This window comes from Chiloscyllium plagiosum, unplaced genomic scaffold (assembly GCF_037043375.1).
Source record: "Chiloscyllium plagiosum isolate Xiang-an unplaced genomic scaffold, Cpla_swu_hap1 HiC_scaffold_13, whole genome shotgun sequence".
Lineage (NCBI taxonomy): Eukaryota > Metazoa > Chordata > Chondrichthyes > Orectolobiformes > Hemiscylliidae > Chiloscyllium > Chiloscyllium plagiosum.
The window spans coordinates 76,923,518-76,943,136 of NW_028270151.1; the positions used below are offsets into that span (position 1 = coordinate 76,923,518).

The window sequence follows — 19,619 nt, forward strand, 5'->3', positions numbered from 1 at the left end:
GCTTTACAACTCAAGCAAATTTGCATAATTCTATTGGCCTGATTGCTGGATTGAGGTGTAATCCCAGAATGAGGGGACAGTATGTAAAAGCCCTGCAAAGCTACAGAATTACTCAGACATGGTGAGGCTTGGGGGCCATTTCGCTTTCACACCAACCCTTCTGCCAGATGTGAAGGATTGAGCCTCACATATTTTACAGTCAAATCATCAATGATACATTGACACAGATGGTGTACTTTAATAGTAAAATTCTTCAGAAACCTCCAAATGCCACCATATTATGTTGTCCTTCTTTGGGGTATACATGCTAATCACATGCTAGGATGGATAAAACAATAATGTTGGTTCTTTATTTGAAGATAAGATTATCGGTAATACTCATTGGGAGACAGAATAATATATATGGATATATAGTAATACCTAATATATCGTACATGTATCATTGCTTCTTCAGTCTGACTAACACATCATAGGACTAAAGTGTTATATACTGCTGAGGTACATAATGGTTAGCAGTAGCTTATGAAATGTATCTCTAAAGGTGCATAGAGTCATAGAGTTGTACAGCACAAAACCAGGCACTTCTGTCTAACTTGTCCATGATTAATCTAAAATGAAAACAGAAGTTGCTGGAAAAGCTCAGCAAATCAAGGTTCTTCATGGGTGACTGGTTAGCAAGGTTAGATCTCATGGAATACAGAGAGAACCAGCCATTTGGATATTAAAATGGCTTGAAGGTAGAAGACAGAGGGTAGTGGTGGAGGGTTGCGTTTCAGACTGGAGACCTGTGACCATTGGAGTGCCACAAAGATTGGTGCTGGGTCCACTACTTATCATCATTTATATAAATGATTTGGATGTGAACATAAGAGGTATAGTTAGTACGTTTGCAGATGACACCAAAATTGGGGTGTAGTGGACAGCGAAAAAGGTTACTTCAGATTACAACGGGATCTTGATTAAATGGGCCAATGGGCTGAGAAGCAGCAGATGGAGTTTAATGAATAGGAACGGTTTGGAGGGATATGGGCCAGGTGCTGGCAAATGGGACTAGATTAGGTTAGGATGGGTTGGACCGAAGACTCTGTTTCTGTGCTGTACTTTCTATGACTATGACTCTAAATCTGGAAGCATCTATGAAGAGAAATTAAAGTTAACGTTTCAGTGCAATGACCCTTCTTCAAAACGGTTTCTGTGGAAGGGTCATAGGACCCAAAGTGTCAACTTTAATTTCTCTTCACAGATGCTGCCAGACTTGCTGAGCTTTTCCAGCAATTTCTGTTTTGTTTCCGATTTACAGCATTCGCAGTTCTTTCAGTTTCCATGATTGATCTAGTCTCATTTGCCACCATTTGGCCCATATCCCTCTAAACCCTTCCTATTCACATACCCATCCAGATGTCTTCTAAATGCTGTAATTGTATCAGCCTCCACCACTTCCTCTGGCAGCTCATTCCATACACACACCACCCTCTGTGCAAAAAACCTGCCCCTCAGGTCCCTGTTAAATCTTTCCCTTCTCACCTTTAATCTGTGCTCTCTAGTTTTGGACTCCCCTATACTGGGGAAAAGACCTCAGCTATTCACCTCATCTGTGCCCATCATGATTTTATAAACCTCTGTAAGGTCACCCCTCAGCATCTGACGCTCCAGGGAAAATAGCCGCAGTCTATTCAGCCTCTCCCGATACCTCAAACTGGACTTCATCCTTCCTTTCTTCCATCTATATGTTGGTACAACATTGGGTCCCTATCTGTGCTTTGTGGTGGACTATCAGAGTATAACACAGTGATATTGTTGTGTTATATTGAACTGTTATACTGAACAGCAATGTGTTATTCCTTTGCCCCTTTAAACTTAAATCCCTAACTTCAAAGTGGTCAGGGTTAATGAAAAGCTAATTGCCAAAAAAACATTTTATTGTTGTTCCATGGAGTTTTGTTTTATCCATGGTGATACTATTTTTCAACCAAGTGAAACTGTTCCAGCAGTGCTGTCCCAGTTTCTGCAAGTTGCAGCTACTCAATTCCAAGTTCCTTTCCCAGGATGTTAGATGGCATGCACTTGATGTATTGATCTTGCATGCCATCTGCTGGTTAGTGAGTAAAGTGTCTTTCTGCTCTCCAGAGGAAACCTCCATCTCCTCTACATCAAAGACATCTCCGAAATGACTGCCAGACTACTCAAACCTCTTGCCATCATGGTAGCCCACAAACTCACCAGCATATTTAAACAACAGCTAATGAACTTTAAAAAACCCATACAGACAACAAGCAAAATGAACATCATTTACAAATTACCTTGCAAGAGTTGTAACAAACATTACATTAGACAAACAGGCAGAACACTAGCCACCAGGATACATGAACATCAACTAGTCACAAAAAGACATGACCTATTATCACTAGTATCCTTACATACAGACGAGGAAGGACACCACTTTGACTGGGATAACACATCCATCCTAGGACAAGCCAAGCAGAAACACGCAGGAGAATTCTTAGAAGCATGGCATTCCAACTGGAACTCTGTCAGCAAACACATTGATTTGGACCCCATCTACCATCCCTCTGAGAAAAAGAACTGGAAATGACATCACCAAACACCCAAAGAAACCTAAACACATAAATAGTAAGTAGGACATAACACCAGTGGCTCACTGATAATGTTACCTAGTATGGTGACGAAACCTCTGAAAGTGAACCTTCCAGCTCAGCGAGCAAACTCACATCCACAATATCCACTATCTTTTTTGCATATCTTCTACTTAGCCAGTTTCTCATATTTAAAAAAATTAATCTACTAAGAAACTGTGTAAAAACTGATGAATGGGTTCAGAGCAGTTTCCTTTTAAAGTCAGTTTCAATTATTTTAAATCAGGAGGTTTACAAATGGCAGGCTATGTTTGGTTTATCTGCCCGATAGTGCTGGGTCAAGCAAGATATTATATTTGTAATTATGCAGATAACTTCTCAGTGAAAACTTGAAATTGTACTGATTGGTGCAGAATGAAGGGTTTCTGTGTAATATATAAATGAGACACAGTATGTGTCATCATAAGAAATGATATAATGTCACAGAACACAATCAGCATCTTTTTTAAAAAAAAACAACCAACTGCTGGAGATCTGAAACAAACAAAAGCACAATTTGCTGAGGACACACAGCAGGTCTGGCTGCAAGTATGCAGAGATAACAGTCAGTGTTCCAAGTCCGGTGACAGTTCTTACAGAAGAGTTCTGGAGTGGAAAACATTAACTCTGTTTCTCTCGCCGCAATCAAGATCTTCCTCTACTGCAACCTAGTGGCAAGTTAGGGTCACTGCCAGAGATTGTTACTGTCGCTGTGTGTGCAAACAGAAGTTATTGAAATTCTATAAATCAATGTTTCCCAAACTTTATCCCACTCTGACTCCATTTCCAGGTTTGAAAAATGCTTTGACACTATGGAGGTGGGGTAGGATAGGTGTGGAATGATGGATGGGCAGAGCTGTTGTAGGGGGACAGCAAAGTATTCAGAGATTTTTAACAACCTTTCTTGCTGGCTCTTATTTTGGATTAGCATTCAGGACTCAAACCCTCATGAGGAACTAGGAACTTCATATCTGTTTGTACTCAATCATTACTCTACAAAAATTGAAGAGTGTGGTGCTAGAAAAGCACAGCTGTTCAGGCAACATTCAAGGAGCAGGAGAATCGACATTTCGGGCATAAGCCCTTCATCAGCTCATGCCTTCATTCAACAATCTGTGGGAATGTGAATAATCAGAATAGCACAATGCGAGAAATGTGAAATAAAAACAGAAAATTCTTGGAAACATTCAAGAGTTTGGGCAGCTTCTGTGGAGAGAAGAGCAGATTTAAAGTTTTGGATCTATAACTTTTCATCAGAAAACCCTATTGAGGGGCAATAGGTTTTAAGCAAGGACTGATTAAGACAAAAATGGGGAAGGTTTTTGATTGGATGGAAGGCAAGAGAGATTGACTGACAGAAGAGTTTGACCTCGAGGGTCGAAGGGAATAATGATGGGGCAAGAAAAGTAATAAAAGGAGTGCTTTCGAGTAGATGAGCTGCTAATTGAATTGAAAATTAAGAGAAAAAACAAAACAAAGAAGTTTTTGAGATGAAAGTAAGAAATTAATCTGAACTTTTCGAGCTTAGTGGGGAAGTATCTAATTGAAAGATTAGCTTGTGCTGCACTTAACAGGAACAGTATCACATTTGTTCAGAATGCGGAAGTCATCACCACCATGAATGTTTTAGTAAATAGACTTTAGATTTAGATTTTATTGTCACATGTACTCAAGTACATAAGTACGGGAGCATAGTGAAATGAGTATAATGTTGTCACATACGGCACCATCTTAGGTACAAAGTAGTAAGAGAAATAGAGTTAAAACGTTAAGCATTCCCTTCATAGAATGAACAGAAAAGTAAAGAAATTAGGTAATAGCTAACATAAAAGTCTTTCACAATTTAAACCAGTAAATAGAGAAATTAAGATAAAAGTTCAACAGTCTTTGATGAGTCCTTCTCTTATCTTGCTCTCTGCATGTAGCAAGTCAATGAGGGAGAAGGTATAGTAACAATGGCAGATTTTGATGAGAAAAGATAGGAAGAGACTTGAGTGGAGCCTTAACACCAGCATTGACTGATTGGGCCAAATGATCTGTTTGTGTGCCATATATGTTAATCATTTGATCAATCTCCAAGCTGAATAATGCTACACAGTATTAGTGAAACCAAAGTCAGCCAAACTAAAACATAACTGATTTAGTGGTTTAAAAAATAAAATTCTTGCTCTTTTGAAGATACCAAACGCTTTCCAGTGAATGACAGTTTTTGATTTACACAACAGGTTATGTTCTGCATCATAAAAGGAGGCATTTTAAGTGCTCATCCAGATGCTTCCTAAATGTTGTGAGAGTACCTGCCTCCACTGTCCTCCCAGGCAGCACATTCCAGATTTCTACCATGTTCAGGGTGAAAAATAATTTCCTCAGATCTCCTCTCAACTATTTACTTCTCACCTTAAACCTGTTCCCTGTGGTCTTCAAATATGTCTGCCATACGGAAACGATTCTAATGACCTACCCTGACAATGCCTCCCATTATATACCTCAATCAGCTTTCCACTCAGCCTCCTCTGCTCCAGGAAAAACAAACACACCCTGTCTAGCCTCTCCTCAGAACTGAGACATTTCATCCCAAAGGACATCCTGGTGAATCTCCTCTCCACACTCTCTCCAGTGCAATCATGTCCTTCCAAAGATAGTGGCATCCAGAACTACACACTCTGTGGCTTAACAAATGTATTATAAAGTTGTAACAAAACTTCCTTGCTCCTGTATTCTACACCCAGCATATGAAAGCAAGCATTCCAAAAGCATTCCTCACCACCTTGTCTCACTGTGCTGACAATCCTACAGTGTAGAAACAGCCTTTTGGCCCAACAAGTCCACACTGATTCTCTGAAGAGAAACATACTCAGACCCATTTCCTGACTACTCTGACAAATGCACCTAACACTATGGGCAATTTAGCATGACCAATTCATCTGGCCTGCACATCTTTATGATGTGGGAGGAAACAGGAGCACCCGGAGGAAATCCATGCAGACAGAGCTGGGCTGAGAAATGTCAGATGGAGTTCAACCTGGATAAATGCAAAGTGATGCATTTTGGAAGGTCGAACTCGAATGCTGAATATAGGATTAAAGATAGGATTCTTGGCAGTGTGGAGGAACAGAGGGATCTGGGTGCGCAAGTACATAGATCCCTCAAAGTTGCCAACCAAGTGGATAGGGTTGTTAAGAAAGCATATGGTGTTTTGGCTTTCATTAACAGGGGGATCGAGTTCAAGAGCCACGAGGTTTTGCTGCAGCTGTAGAAGTCCCTGGTGAGACCACACTTGGAATATTATGTTAAGTTCTGGTCGCCCTACTATAGGAAAGATACAGAGGCTTTGGAGAGAGTGCAAAGAAGGTTTACCAGTATGCTCCCTAGACTGGAGGGCTTGTCTTATGAAGAAAGATTGAATAAGCTCGAACTTTTCTCTTTGGAGAGAAGGAGGAAGAGAGGAGACCTGACTGAGGTGTACAAAATAATGAGAGGAATAAATAGAGTCAATAACCAGAGACTTTTTTTCCCCAGGGCAGGATTGACTGGTACGAGAAGTCATAGTTTGAAGATATTAGGAGGAAGGTATAAAGGATACGTCAGAGGTAGTTCTTTACGCAGAAAGTTGTGAATGCATGGAATGCATTGCCAGCTGTGGTGGTGGTAGCAGAGTCATTTGGGACATTTAAGTGACTGCTGAACATGCACATGGATAGCAGTGAGTTGAGGGGTGCGTAGTTAAGTTACTATATTTTATATTAGGATTAAATCTCAGCACAACATCGTGGACCAAAGGGCCTGTTCTGTGCTGTACTTTTGTGTTCTATGACACGGGGACATTGTGCAAATTCCACACAGACAGTTGCCTGAGGCTGGAATCAAATCCAGTGCAGGCACTGTGAGGCAACAATGCTAACCACGTACTGCCCCAACATCCGTACACCAACGTCCCTTTGTTCTTCAGTACTCCCTAGGGGATACCATTCATTATGTATGTTCCTCCCTTATTAGACCTCTCAAAATACATCACCTCACGCTTATCAGGATTAAATTCCATCTGCCATTGCTCTGCCCAATTTACCAGTTGATCAGTATCAGACTGTAGCCTGAGACCATCCTCCTCACTATCAACAACTCCACCGATTTTTGTGACATCTGCAAACTTATGAATTGTACCTTCTACATTCACATCCAGTTCCTCAATGTACAGAACATATATTTTCAATAGTTTAGTACATTTGCTGCCAAGTAAGGTTAAGTCAATGTTGATTTCAGTTATCACAGCAAGAATCTTAAAGTATGAAATATTTTATGATTCTTTGCATCTGTCATTGAAAAGTTGATATATTTCCAAAAGAGGATGGCTTTATCCCAAGAATCTGAATGTGTTTGGAACAACCGATTGAACTACATCTCCCGTGGTGCAGCGCGGGGCCGCGTACACCTCCCACAGTGCAGCGCGGTGCCGGGTACACTTCCCGTGGTGCCTCGGGCGCTCGAACATGGCGGCCGCCACGCTACAGCTTTACTTGGAGTCGATCCGTCGGGAGCTGGAGCAGCAGGATCCGAATGTGCTCGGGGTGGTTGTGGCGCTGGCCGCGGTGCTGCTCACCTTCGGTAAGGAGAAGTTAGAAGAAGCCGAGATTAGGCCCTGACTATCCCCGGGGGTGGAGGGTCATCCAGGCCCGTCCTTTCCATTAACCTGCATTAGTCCAGACATCGTGGGTTACCCCAAAGAGTTTATCTCCTCGTGGTGATGGGACACACAGCTGCCACTTTATATGCATCAAGCGACAAGGAAGTCAATGCTATTTTGTAGTTAAAAGTCACACACCAGGTTATAGTCCAGCAGCTCTATTTGAAAGTATAAGCTTTCTGAGCGCTGCTCCTTCATCAGGTAGCTAGCAGGGCAGGATTTATAGTAAAATATCATAGTGTCATACCACTGATGTGATGAATTGAACAAACTTAGATTGCTGTTAAGTCCTTCGTCTTTTAGAAAGGGTTGCAGGTTTCAGTTAATTAATATGCAAATCCCAGAACTTCTTTCAAATCCTATTCCGGAGATAACTTAAGGTTTTAACAAAAAAAAGTGACAGCTCAGCTCAAGGCGATGCCTTAAAGGTGTGAAGTTCGTGTCTGTCTCTATCCCAACCTTGAGCCAGGCCAGTTCTGTTTCCAAAGTAGGAATTTCTAAAATGTCACATGGACTGACCTTCCCTCCCCTCTCCGATCAGCGTTCCGAAAAGACCACTCCCTCTGCGACTCCCTCGTCAGGTCAACACCTCCCACCAACCCAACCTCCACTCCCGGCACCTTCCCCTGCGACCGCAAGAAATGCAAAACTTGTGCCCACACCTCCCCCCTCACTTCCCTCCAAGGCTCCAAGGGATCCTTCCATATCCGCCACAAATTCACCTGCACCTCCACACACATCATTTACTGCATCCGATGTGGCCTCCTCTACATTGGGGAGACAGGCCGCCTACTTGCGGAACGTTTCAGAGAACACCTCTGGGACACTCGCACCAACCAACCCAACCGCCCTGTAGCTGAACACTTTAACTCCCCCTCCCACTCCGCCAAGGACATGCAGGTCCTTGGCCTCCTCCATAGCCAGACCATGGCAACACGATGCCTGGAGGAAGAACGCCTCATCTTCCGCCTAGGAACCCTCCAACCACAAGTGATGAATGCAGATTTCTCCAGCTTCCTCATTTCCCCTCCCCCCACCTTATCTCAGTCCCAACCCTCGGACTCAGCACCGCCTTCTTGACCTGCAATCTTCTTCCAGACCTCTCTGTCCCCACCTCCTCTCCGGCCTATCACCCTCACCTTAACCTCCTTCCACCTATCGCATTCCCAACGCCCCCCCCCCCCCCCCCCCCCAAGTCCCTTCTCCCTACCTTTTCTCTTAGCCTGCTTGGCACACCCTCCTCATTCCTGAAAAAGGGCTTATGTCCGAAACATCGATTCTCCTGCTCCTTGGATGCTGCCTGACCTGCTGTGCTTTTCCAGCAACACATTTTTCAGCTCTGATCTCCAGCATCTGCAGTCTTCACTTTCTCCTATCTTAATTATCATGGTTAATGCTGGGTTAGTTTTAAGTTTTAAATCTAAAGCTTTTGTAAATAAAGTTATTAAGGGATAGGAGAAAAAAAAGGGGTCTATGGAACTAGATTTAGATTAGCCATAATTTCTTTAAATGACAGAATAAGCTCATGTTTAATTGTCCACACTCTTATTCCTTTAATTTGATGAATGTTTTATGTTTTGATCTACAGTGTTTTTTATCCTATTGAGGAGCAGAAAAAGCAGTCGGAGTGCGGTGCTTCTGGCTGGTTTGTGTGATTCTGGGAAGACTTTACTTTGTTGTAGGGTAAGACTCTTTCAGACTCAAACATTATTCTTGTGGAATCCAGCACCTTGACTGCTTAAAGTGTTTCACTGCATGACATGCTATTCCTAATTAAACGTTCCTAATCACTGTTGCCTGTGGATGCTGATCTGGTAAACTGCCTGCCTAGAATTCTGTGTAATTGCTTTTCTTTTTATTTAGCAGTTCTTTATGCTTCCTCGAAATGTTCCCCTTCAGGAATCATAAATGAGGATCTGCATATGGTCTTGCTTGCCGCTGCTGTGATTTCCCTTTCTGTATAGACACATTGAAGCAGACTCTTAACAGTGCAAATGATACTGTTCTACACACGGCTGTGAGGTATATGTGGTTACATACTGCTTTGTGTGTCTTGCTGTGGGCTGTATTCCACAGTGGTGAGATGTTTTGTAGTGGTGGAGGTAAGGGATATTGCTTCTGTTAAAGGAAGTGTTTTCTAATTATTCCATTAGCTTTGTCTGCAGCACAGGGATGGTGGGGAATCAAGTGCTGTCTTCATGCCTCTTCCCAGATCTTAGACTGGTCAATGGCGTGAAGTGGCAGATTTGTACAGATTTTCTAAATGCATGAAGTCTCGATGGACTGGGCTGAATTCACAGCCAGGTGTCTAAAGGGATGCTGTAAAGGAGAGTATGCTATCTTATTCCACAGGGATTTTTTATATAAAGGGAAAAAACTATTTACATTTATATGGTACTTGTCCGCAACTATCACACGTCTGAAAGCATTCTCAGTACTTTATGAAACAGTATTTTCAGAACACCATTCAGCTCTGAAAGAAGAGTCAGGTGGATTCACAACATTAACTCTGTTTCTCTTGATGCAGATCCTGAATAACCTGTTGCAATTCGTCAGCATTTTCTGTTTTTATTTCAGATTTGCAGTATCTGCACTGTTTTTGCTTTTCTGTACATCAGGAAGTGTAATCACTGTTCTAATGTAGTGAAAGTGGCAGCTAATTTGTCTTCAATAAAATCCCATAAACAGCAATGTGTCCACATCAAATAATCTGGAATTGGTGAATATTGATCGAAGGATAAATATTAGCCAGTTCACTGAGGATTTCTCCCTTACGGTTCTTTGAAATTGTGCCATAAGATATTTTACAAGCCTCTGAGCAGCCATTTGGGCCCTCACTTTATCAGCTTAACTGAAAGCTGGCACCCCAACATTGTAGTCACAATCAGAGGAGGGGATGTGGTGTACTGTCAGTGGAAACGTGAATATTGTGAATGAGAGGCTGGGTGAGGTCTAATAGTAAGTGAATTGGAAGGTGGCTGATATCTTTTAAGGCTGGGGCAGTGAGAACTCTTTTTATCCTGTACACTTGTCCTCTCTGATCTCCTTGGAAAGATTTGGCTAAGGATAAAGCACACGGTAATATTGACTGCCGCACTAGGCGAGGAATGTTTGCTAAGCAAGAAGAGGAGTCTATAGACTGGGGTTTAACCAGGATACTATGCACATTGTTTCCATCAGTGGGCCTACTGTGGTAATTTCGGTAATAATGAAAGCAGTCCATAATTTCGTAAAAAGGTGAAGCCATGCCCCTCCTGAAGGTTATCAAATAGACCAATGAACTCTGGATGATTTCATTCAGGTTAATGGCTTTTCAGGCTGAAGGGCAGTTTCCTGTGGGAATGTCAGTTAAGGGAGGCGCTAGAAATTCTGAAATGAAGATACATTTTGTTGTCTATAATTGTCTGATTCCAATGCAATACAGCATTTTTTTTTCTGTAGAAAAAAACAATTCGGAATGCACAAAACCACAACTCATCTGACAGCTCTTCTTTCTCGTTTCAGTTATTGTCTGGGAAGTTTAAGATTACACACACATCCATAACCAGTAACTCTGCATTGTACAGGGTTAGGAGCGACAAGGTAGGTGTGTACTAATAAGCCTATGTCTAAGTATGCAAACCATTGGTAGAGCTGGTTTGTTGAAACAACACTTGGTTCGAACAGCAGGGAGGAATGGAAGCAAAGTCATCCCCTTCTCTTGACCCTTGACATCTACAGTGTCGGATAATGTCCAGGAAAGAATGAGCGTGATGTTTGAACTTTATAAGCAGTGCTACCTTTTCAATTGGATGAATACCTTCATAATTGATGCCTTTTGACTATATTCACCTGACATGATCACCTTAACTATTACACCCCACTTCAGACATTTAGAAACTTGGAGGTAAAAAAAGATAGTCATACAGTACTGAAACAGATGCCTTGGTCCACCTCGTCCATGCCAACCAGACTTCCCAAACTACACAGTCCCGTTTGTCTGTGTTTGGCCCATATCCCTTGCTGCTTTCCTATTCATTAACCTGTCCAAATGTTGTAACTGTACCTGCATCTATCACTTCCTCTGGCAGTTCATTCCACATATGAACCACCTTCTTTGTGTAAAGGTTGCCTCTCATGTCCCTTTTTAAATCTTTCCCTCCTAACGTTAAACCTATGCTATCTAGTTTTGCACTCCCCGACCCTAGGGAAAGCCCTTTGCTATTCACCTTATCTGTATCCCTCATGATTTTGTAAACCTCTACAAGGTCACCCCTTAACTTCCTCTGCTCCAGTGATAAAAGTCCCAGCCTATCCAACCTTTCTTTATATCTCAAACCATCCAACCCATTAATATCCTTGTAAATCTTTTTTGTACTGTTATTGTTACGATGCCTGACGTGTGGGACTTGATCAAACACTTTCTGAAAATCAAAATGGATTACCTCTACTGTCTCCCCCTCATCTGTCTCCCTTGTTAACTCTGAATGTGAGGTATCTTATCAAATCTCATGAGATTTTATGAAAATCTCAATAGACTACCTTCACTACTACCATTTTATCTATCCTCTGTATGAACTCTGAGTATGTACTACGTTATTGAATGCCTTCTGAAAATCTAAATAGATTACCCTCCCCTTGTTCCTCTTTTATCTATCCTCAAAGAGTTCCAGTCAATCTGCCAGGCCTGATTTCCCCTTCCTGAAGATAGGCTGACTCTGTCCTTAGCAAGTTGTCCAACGTGCGCTAACTTAGCAAGTGCATACCTCAGCCCCATTTTCCCCTCGCCAGAAGGGGCCTTGTTGTTCTTTTCCCCCTTAGTAGGAGGAGCTGTTTCTCCTTCTCTACATGAGGCTGCTGGAGCTCTGTGATGTGATTAGTCACCATGGCTCCCCAGTACCCCAACATCTTCAAAGATCCATTACGTTATTCTAAGGTATATTATGTTTTTTCTCTGTATAAGTTTATTTTTGGAGCAAATAGAGGCAATTTTTTGACTTGATTTTATTTCAAATTCTATTTCAAAGTTTTGCATTTCTATAGAACCTTTTCCTGTTTGTCAGATGCAACCAAAGCACTGAGCAGGAAATTAGTCCCTTCGAGGTATAGTCACTATTCAGACCTGGGCAAAGGCAACAGCTATTTTTCTTACCACTGGGTATCTTAAATAGAAACGAGGAGTGTGTCCAGGTAATCTGTTCTTGATGTTATTGGATCAGACAAGAATTTACACACAAGCGGAGTTTCCTGCCTTAGTTCCAACAATGCTATCTGGACAGCATTGAATGAACAGTTAAATATTTTATCTATGGGTGTATACAACTCTGACTCCCTCCATTGTTGTTGATTTGGATAAATATTTGTTTGAGTCAACTGATGATGCTTTCACCTCTCAGTCAGATGTTGGTTTAGACCTCACTCCATACATGATAATATCAAATAGGCTGACTCTTTTGTGTAATTAAGAAGGAGAAAATTCATATTTATCATGAATTCCTGTTGAATATGTCATTAAATAAACTACGGGCTTAAAATGAGAGATCCCCATAATCTAACAATATATGGTTGATTATAAATCTTCAGTACCTTTGTTGGATTCCAACTCTCAAAGTAATTTTACTTCTGAGAATCTTTATTTCTTTCCCAATGCAAGCTCTTGGAATGATACCAGTCCAAATATTAAGAATCGAGAAATATCCAACTGCTTTTGATCCATAGTGAAATTTGTCGCAAGAATTAATCAAGTAAATGCCAAAGAACTTGCTTTGCTCAAAACAATCTAGTTTGTCAAGACAGTTGTTGTTCTGATATTTTTTCTGACAGGGTCCTGCTGTTGTTTTATATGACCTCCCTGGTCATGAAAGTCTACGTCTTCAGTATTTGGAGAAGCACAAAGCTGATGCCAGGTGATATACAGAGCCATACCATGCTTTATATCGTACAGCTGTGGATTTAGGTGAACACTGAGAAACTTCTTTACCATCTATGAAGAAGTGAATTAATTAACTTTAAGCTGCAGTGAGCTGTAAGGTAGCAATTTTTTTTAAGGAGGCATGCTGTACTAATTGTTATAAATCCATGACTCTATAAACCTTACTGATTTCAAATTTTTCACTCCACAAAATTTATTTTATGCTTTAAGATATCTGAACTTCATGATGAGAGATTATGGTTAATGCTGAGATCTGAAGTAACGGTTTTCATGGCTGCTGCAAACAACAAAAAACTTTCATTTCTACAGGATATTTGTTTTAGAATTTTAATCTCGAGCAGCACTGTTTATGACAGGCCACCAGTTTTACCTGCCTCTCTGCCAATTGATTTGTTATGGGTAAGCAAAGCTTTTGTTTGGATTGCTACAGCTTGTTCATACCATGTGTGATCTTGATATTACAATCCAAAAATGCGAAATTATATCCACACTTTGATCGTACCTTTGAATAAGGAGCAGAGCTGTTAAATGAAATGCTGAGAATTTATGGTGAGCATGGACCAATTTCAGTTTTGTTTTCACACAGAGCCATTATCTTTGTAGTGGACAGTGTGTTGTTTCAAAAAGAAGTGAAGGATGTGGCTGAGTTTATTTACACGTTGCTCACTGATGCTGTGATTGTGAAGAATGCACCTCCCCTCCTAATAGCCTGTAACAAGCAAGGTAAGTCATAGGTTGTCTTGCTTATATGCCTGGTGATGCAGTTGGAGTTTGATGTCGAGGCTAACCATCTAGTAGTTATCCTACTAGGAAGTTGGCTGAGAATGTTCTAGATTGTTTGCAGCTTGTCTGTTCCAAGTTATTAATGTAATGTGAGGGGTTGTTCATTTTATCCCAAGTTTGTGGTTGGGAAGAGTCAAGATTCTGGACTTTGCGGTGGTAATAGGGATACTTTATCTGTGCATATTGAAAGCGTTTCATCTCTGCTGTATATCATAGCAAGTCAGAAATTGGTAGTTCTGTCTCAGAAACTTTATCCTCAGCATTTGTGTCTTTGGATATGTCAGTGTTGTAGATATAGATGCTTATGGTTAGGGTCAGGCTTTTTGCTTACCATCTGTACTGATGTTTTAAGCTTTTAAAGAACCTGCTTAAAATCACAGAGTAACAAATGATATCGGGTTAGAACACTTACCTGATGGACAATTGTTACAGAGCACGTCAAGTTCAGACTTTCAACAAAGTGTAATCAAGTTGTGGTTGTTTCTGAGATGTAGCACTTTATATATTTTGGCTCAAGCGTTAATGAAGTTGTTGGTTTGTTCCACAAAAACTTGTTAATTCAGTTTACTGTTTAATTTCAGATGTTACCATGGCCAAATCTGCGAAATTAATTCAACAGCAATTGGAAAAGGAACTGTAAGTGTCAGATTATTGCACCATGTGGCTGTTGTAATGCAAAATAACTGAGCAAGGACTTTCTGATTAGGAGTTTTGTTACTACAGACTTTCTGTTGCTCCGTTTGAGAGACAAACATTGGATCTGTAAGGAGTCCTCTCTTTGGGGAACAGATTTAGAGTATTCTCTGCACTTCAGTGACTAGTTTGCCAGAGAAAATCAACCAAAATCAGCAAGATATTTATGGGAGATACAGCACCTTAAAAGGCAGCATTAACTCAGGAGCATTTGCTATATGCTTTTAGAGACACGGTGTGTCCTGGTTAAGTTATAATAGTTCTTTATTCGACAACTTGGGAAACACTGAGATGTTTTAAGTTGCTGTATGCAATTTTTTAGAAGTTTGTAATGTATAATGCTTATTTTCTTGTGGAAGCTGCAGTGTGAGCTTTGTCCAAAAAAAAAAACATTCGAGCCAACTTGATATTAATAAGAGAATTAATAGTCAAGAATCATTAATGCCCTTTGTAAGTCCTTTACAGCTTCACAGAACTGCAAGTCATTCAACCTTTGAAGTGGTGACTGTGTGATTGCAAATCCACAGGGTGGGTCTTAACGTAACTCCATAGAAAATTCAGCTGGAATGGTAAAGGGATTTCCATCTGATTTCAGATAGGTTCAGGAGTACACTAAATGGCTCATTGAGCCTGCTGCTCCATTCAGTACAAACACAATGATGATGGGCTTCGATTGCAGTTCTCCTGCCTATTCTTCATATCATTTTATTCCCTCAGAAATCAGCAGCTCTATTCTAGCCTTAAGTATATTCAATGACATACCATCCATAAGTCTGTAGGGCAAAGAATTCCAAAATATCACAACCCTGAAGTTTTTTGTCTTCTCAGTGCTAAATGATTGGCCCCTTGTCCTGGGATTCTGCAATCTGTTTTCAATATTCCAACCAGTGAAAACAACCCCTATCCCTTCAGAATCTTGTATGTGTTAGTGAACGTTCCCCTCATTCTTCACATGCAGCCTATATCCTGTGTGTTCTTGGATAATATTTCTGCAGCAACGTGTTAAATCTAATCGTGCGAGGCAGCACTACTTCAAGCAAGTCTGCTATGGAACTGCAGTGTCAGTACAAAATGCAACCCTTTGCATCAGTGGTAATTAATATAATTGTACTGAAAGAACAATCTGATGTTTGCCAAAGAAATCCTCAGTGGTAGTTGATGAAGAAAAATGACGTTCTTCTGTAATTCAAAACTGCTTCGAATCAAGTTCTACCTTCTCCCTTTTCAAATGAAGAAATATCTTAATAATATTGTCTCAACCTGCAAAGAGAACAACTGTATATCATTGCACAAATTGCAATGAACATTTATTCATCATCTCAAAGGCCGGTTGTCTTTACATCCTTGTAAATATCTGTTGAATATTCAATATAATTGAGTTTCCCAGAATTAAATGCTGGAAACAAGTAATTAGGAAAGCGAATAGAATATTGTTTATCGAGAAGGGAATTGAATACAAGGCTTGAGAGGTTAAACCTCAGTTATACAGGGCATGGTGAGACCGCACCTGGAGTGCCGTGCAAAGTGTTGGTCACTTTATTTAAGGAAGGCTGTATTAGATGCAATTAAGTGAAAGTTTACCAGATTGTTGGATGGAAAGGGTAGTTTACTTATGAGAGAAAGTTGAACAATTTCAGTGGGTATTCACGCCATTTTGAAGAGTAAGAAGTGTCTTGATTGTAACTTGTAGGAATCAGTGGGACTTTCACAGGATGGCTATAGAAAGGGTGCCACCTACTGTGGGAGAATCTAGAACTAGGGGGCGCTGTTTTTTTTAAAAAAAGAATGAGTTTGTCCATTTAAGACAGAATTTTTTTCTTTGGGGGGGTCATGAATCTTTGGAACCTTTGTCCTGAAAATGTAGTGGAAGCAGAGTTTTTGAACACAGTTAGGGCAGAGGTAGTTCCTTGCTTGGCAAAGGGGTGAAAGGTTACAGTGGGTAGGTTGGAACATAAAGCCACGATCTTTTGAATGGCAGAGTAGGCTCAGGGGGTTGAATGGCCTACTCCTGTTCCTAATTTGTAGCTTGCTTCACAATTTGTGCATCACAAATTGTATCCACTGTCAAATTTTAACAGTGCAAGCTTAATTATTTATAAAAAGTGTTGGCCTTTACCACAACATTTTTTTTGGAAAGGATAAATCCCAATTTTTTCCAATGAATCCTGGCTTTCCGCAGAAGATTTCACAGAATCCCTACAGTGTGGAAGCAGGCTATTTGGTCCATCGAGTCCACACTGATCCTCCGAAGAGCATCCCACCCAGACCCAACCCATGCACTATGATCATAACCCTGAATTTCCCATGGCTAATCACTGAGCCTACACTCCCTGAACACTACAGACAATTTAGCATGGCCAATTCACCTGACCTGCACATCTTTGGACTGTGGGAGGAAACCGGAGCACCCAGACACTGGGAGAACATGCAAACTCCACATAGACAATCACCCAAGGCTGGAATTGAACCCAAGTCCCTGTTGCTGTGAGGCAGCAGTGTTAACTACTGTGCTGCCCCTTACAACTTTTTATAAATGGTTGGGATTCATAAAAGTGTGTGTGCCAGTAATGGTATTGTCCTGTTTGAACAACATGCATTTCTGCAACAGCAGAAAGATTCCGCACAAACGTATTAATCTCTCTTTAATCTCTACGCTTTCTCATTTGCAATAATGTATAAGTTGCTGACTATGGTTAAATTTATAAAATCTTAACTGTACAATATTCAAAGTGGAGTATGGGCACCAGCTGAAAAAATTGATTCCCTCACTATTGGATGATAAAGTGCAATTTTAGAACTTGCCTACATCAACATACATCATCTTCACCTAGAATCATAAAATCCCTTCAGTGTGGAAGCTGGCCATTTGGCCGATCAAGTCCACACTGACCCTGCAAAGAGTATCCGACTCCCAAGCCTGCTCCCTGTAACCCTGCATTTCCCATGACTAACCCACCCAGCTTGCACATCCTAGGGACCTAACCTGCACAGCTTTGGACTGTGGGAAGAAACCGGAGGAAACCCACACAGACATGGGGAGAATGTGCAAACTCCACACAGACTGTTGCCTGAGGGTGGAATCGAACCTGGGTCCCTGGTGCTATGAGATAGCAGTACTAACCACTGAACCATCTGTCACCATCATTAAAGCCTTATTGCTTAGTATTTTTAAAACTATATACATGTAGTTTGTCTGAACTTTTCCAGTGATTATAAAATATCTGGCCGTGATGCCACTTGAGCATGTCTGTTTAGGAATGCCAGTACCCTGCAAGTGAACTGTTCGCTTTGTTTGTGTTTGGCCTCTTCCACTTGCCACTTTGGATTTAACCCATATTTTATTTTCTCTTGTCTTCAGCAACACTCTGAGGATGATTCGTTCCGGTGCACCAAAATCTCTGGATGGCTCCAGCACTGGGGGTGCGCTGCCTTTAGGAAAGAAGGGAAAGGAGTTTGATTTTTCCCAGGCTCCGATGAAGGTTGAGTTTGTGGAGTGCAGTGCACAAGGGAACAAAGGGGACAGAGGCGAGGCTGACATTGGAAGTGTAGAGGCATGGCTTTCCAAAGTGGCATGAACAATGAGACCGTCTAAAAACAGACATAGTGGCATGCAGCCAACACGATTGTGACGTGTGCAACAATAATGAGACTGTGACCAAAGATCCAATAGTCATGTTTTTAATGCAGAACTTCAGCTGAATGATGTTTGCTGTAACTATGTTGAACTGAGCCAGCTTGATGCTTCCTATATTTAAGTGTCTGGTAGGGCAGTGATGTCAGTGTTTTCCATGTTGTTTGTGTTGCTGAAATGGCAGCACATTCTTGTCTGTTAATCTGCAAATAAAATAATGGATCTAACCCAACCTTTACTGCAGGGCTGTCATTCTTCGGAGTTGTACATTTTTGTGGTAATTCATTTAAATTTCTAGAACATAAGTAGAGTGGCAGGCATTTATTTAAAATACACCCCAGACCTTCCGTTCAGTATGCTGCTGCATTGTATATCCAAAACCAGTTCTTGAAGTAGGAATTGTGGATATTTTGTTTAATTTCAAAACAAAATAATTTAAACTTGTCTCTGATCGTCACCTGATTAGTGCAATCTCAGCCATGCCTGACGCAGAAGAGATGCTGGTGGCAGTTTGAGGCACCTCCATCAGGTCAACATTGCAGGGGATCTTCCGGACTGCTTCCTCAGTCTAGCCATCTTCATGCTGCTTCACCAGTGATCTGCTCATTGGCATTGAATTTGTTGCTAATGATACCACAATTGTTCAGTTCCATTCGCAACCCCTCTGATGATGAATCTGGATAATATTACAAGTTGGTGCCATATACGTGACCATCTCTAATTAGACAAAGTATCAATAGCTTGTAACACCGTCCCCATCCAAGCAAGTACGTGGGAACACCACCACCTGCAATTTTATTCCGAACCACTCCATCCTGACTTGGAAATACATCACCATTCTTTCAGTGGTCACAGTCAAAGTCCTAGAATTCTCACCCTAACAAGATTGTCGGTCTACCTACACCATATGGATTACAGCAGTTCAAGAAAACATCATCACCATCTTCTCAAAGACAACTAGAGATGGAAAATTGGTGCTGGCCCACTCTCATCCTGTGGATGGAATGATGCTGACATCCTGTGGATGAAAATAATTTGTAGTAATTAGAATTGCACCATAATATGTTTGTAGATTGTGTAGATGATGGAATTTTACGGTAAAATACATTTCATGTATAGATGTGTTGTATTGTGCAGTAAACTGATCAGAAAAGAATATGGATGTAGGTTTGCTCGCTGAGCTGGAGGGTTTGTATTCAGACATTTCGTTACCATACTAAATGTATGGTAACTTCATCACTGAGCCTCTGGATGAAGCACTGGTGACATGACCTGCTTTCTATTTTA

General features: G+C 41.1%; 1 protein-coding gene across 1 annotated transcript; it reads left to right on the forward strand.

Moving 5' to 3' along the window:
* The first annotated feature begins 7,088 nt into the window (after positions 1-7,088).
* On the forward strand, positions 7,089-18,564 carry srprb (SRP receptor subunit beta). Its single transcript, XM_043701906.2, has 7 exons — positions 7,089-7,235; positions 8,903-8,997; positions 10,819-10,896; positions 13,117-13,199; positions 13,812-13,948; positions 14,590-14,644; positions 18,060-18,564. Exons 1-7 carry the CDS (start codon positions 7,121-7,123, stop codon positions 18,274-18,276), a joined length of 780 nt encoding a protein of 259 aa, XP_043557841.1. The 5' UTR covers positions 7,089-7,120; the 3' UTR covers positions 18,277-18,564.
* The last annotated feature ends 1,055 nt before the right edge of the window (positions 18,565-19,619 follow it).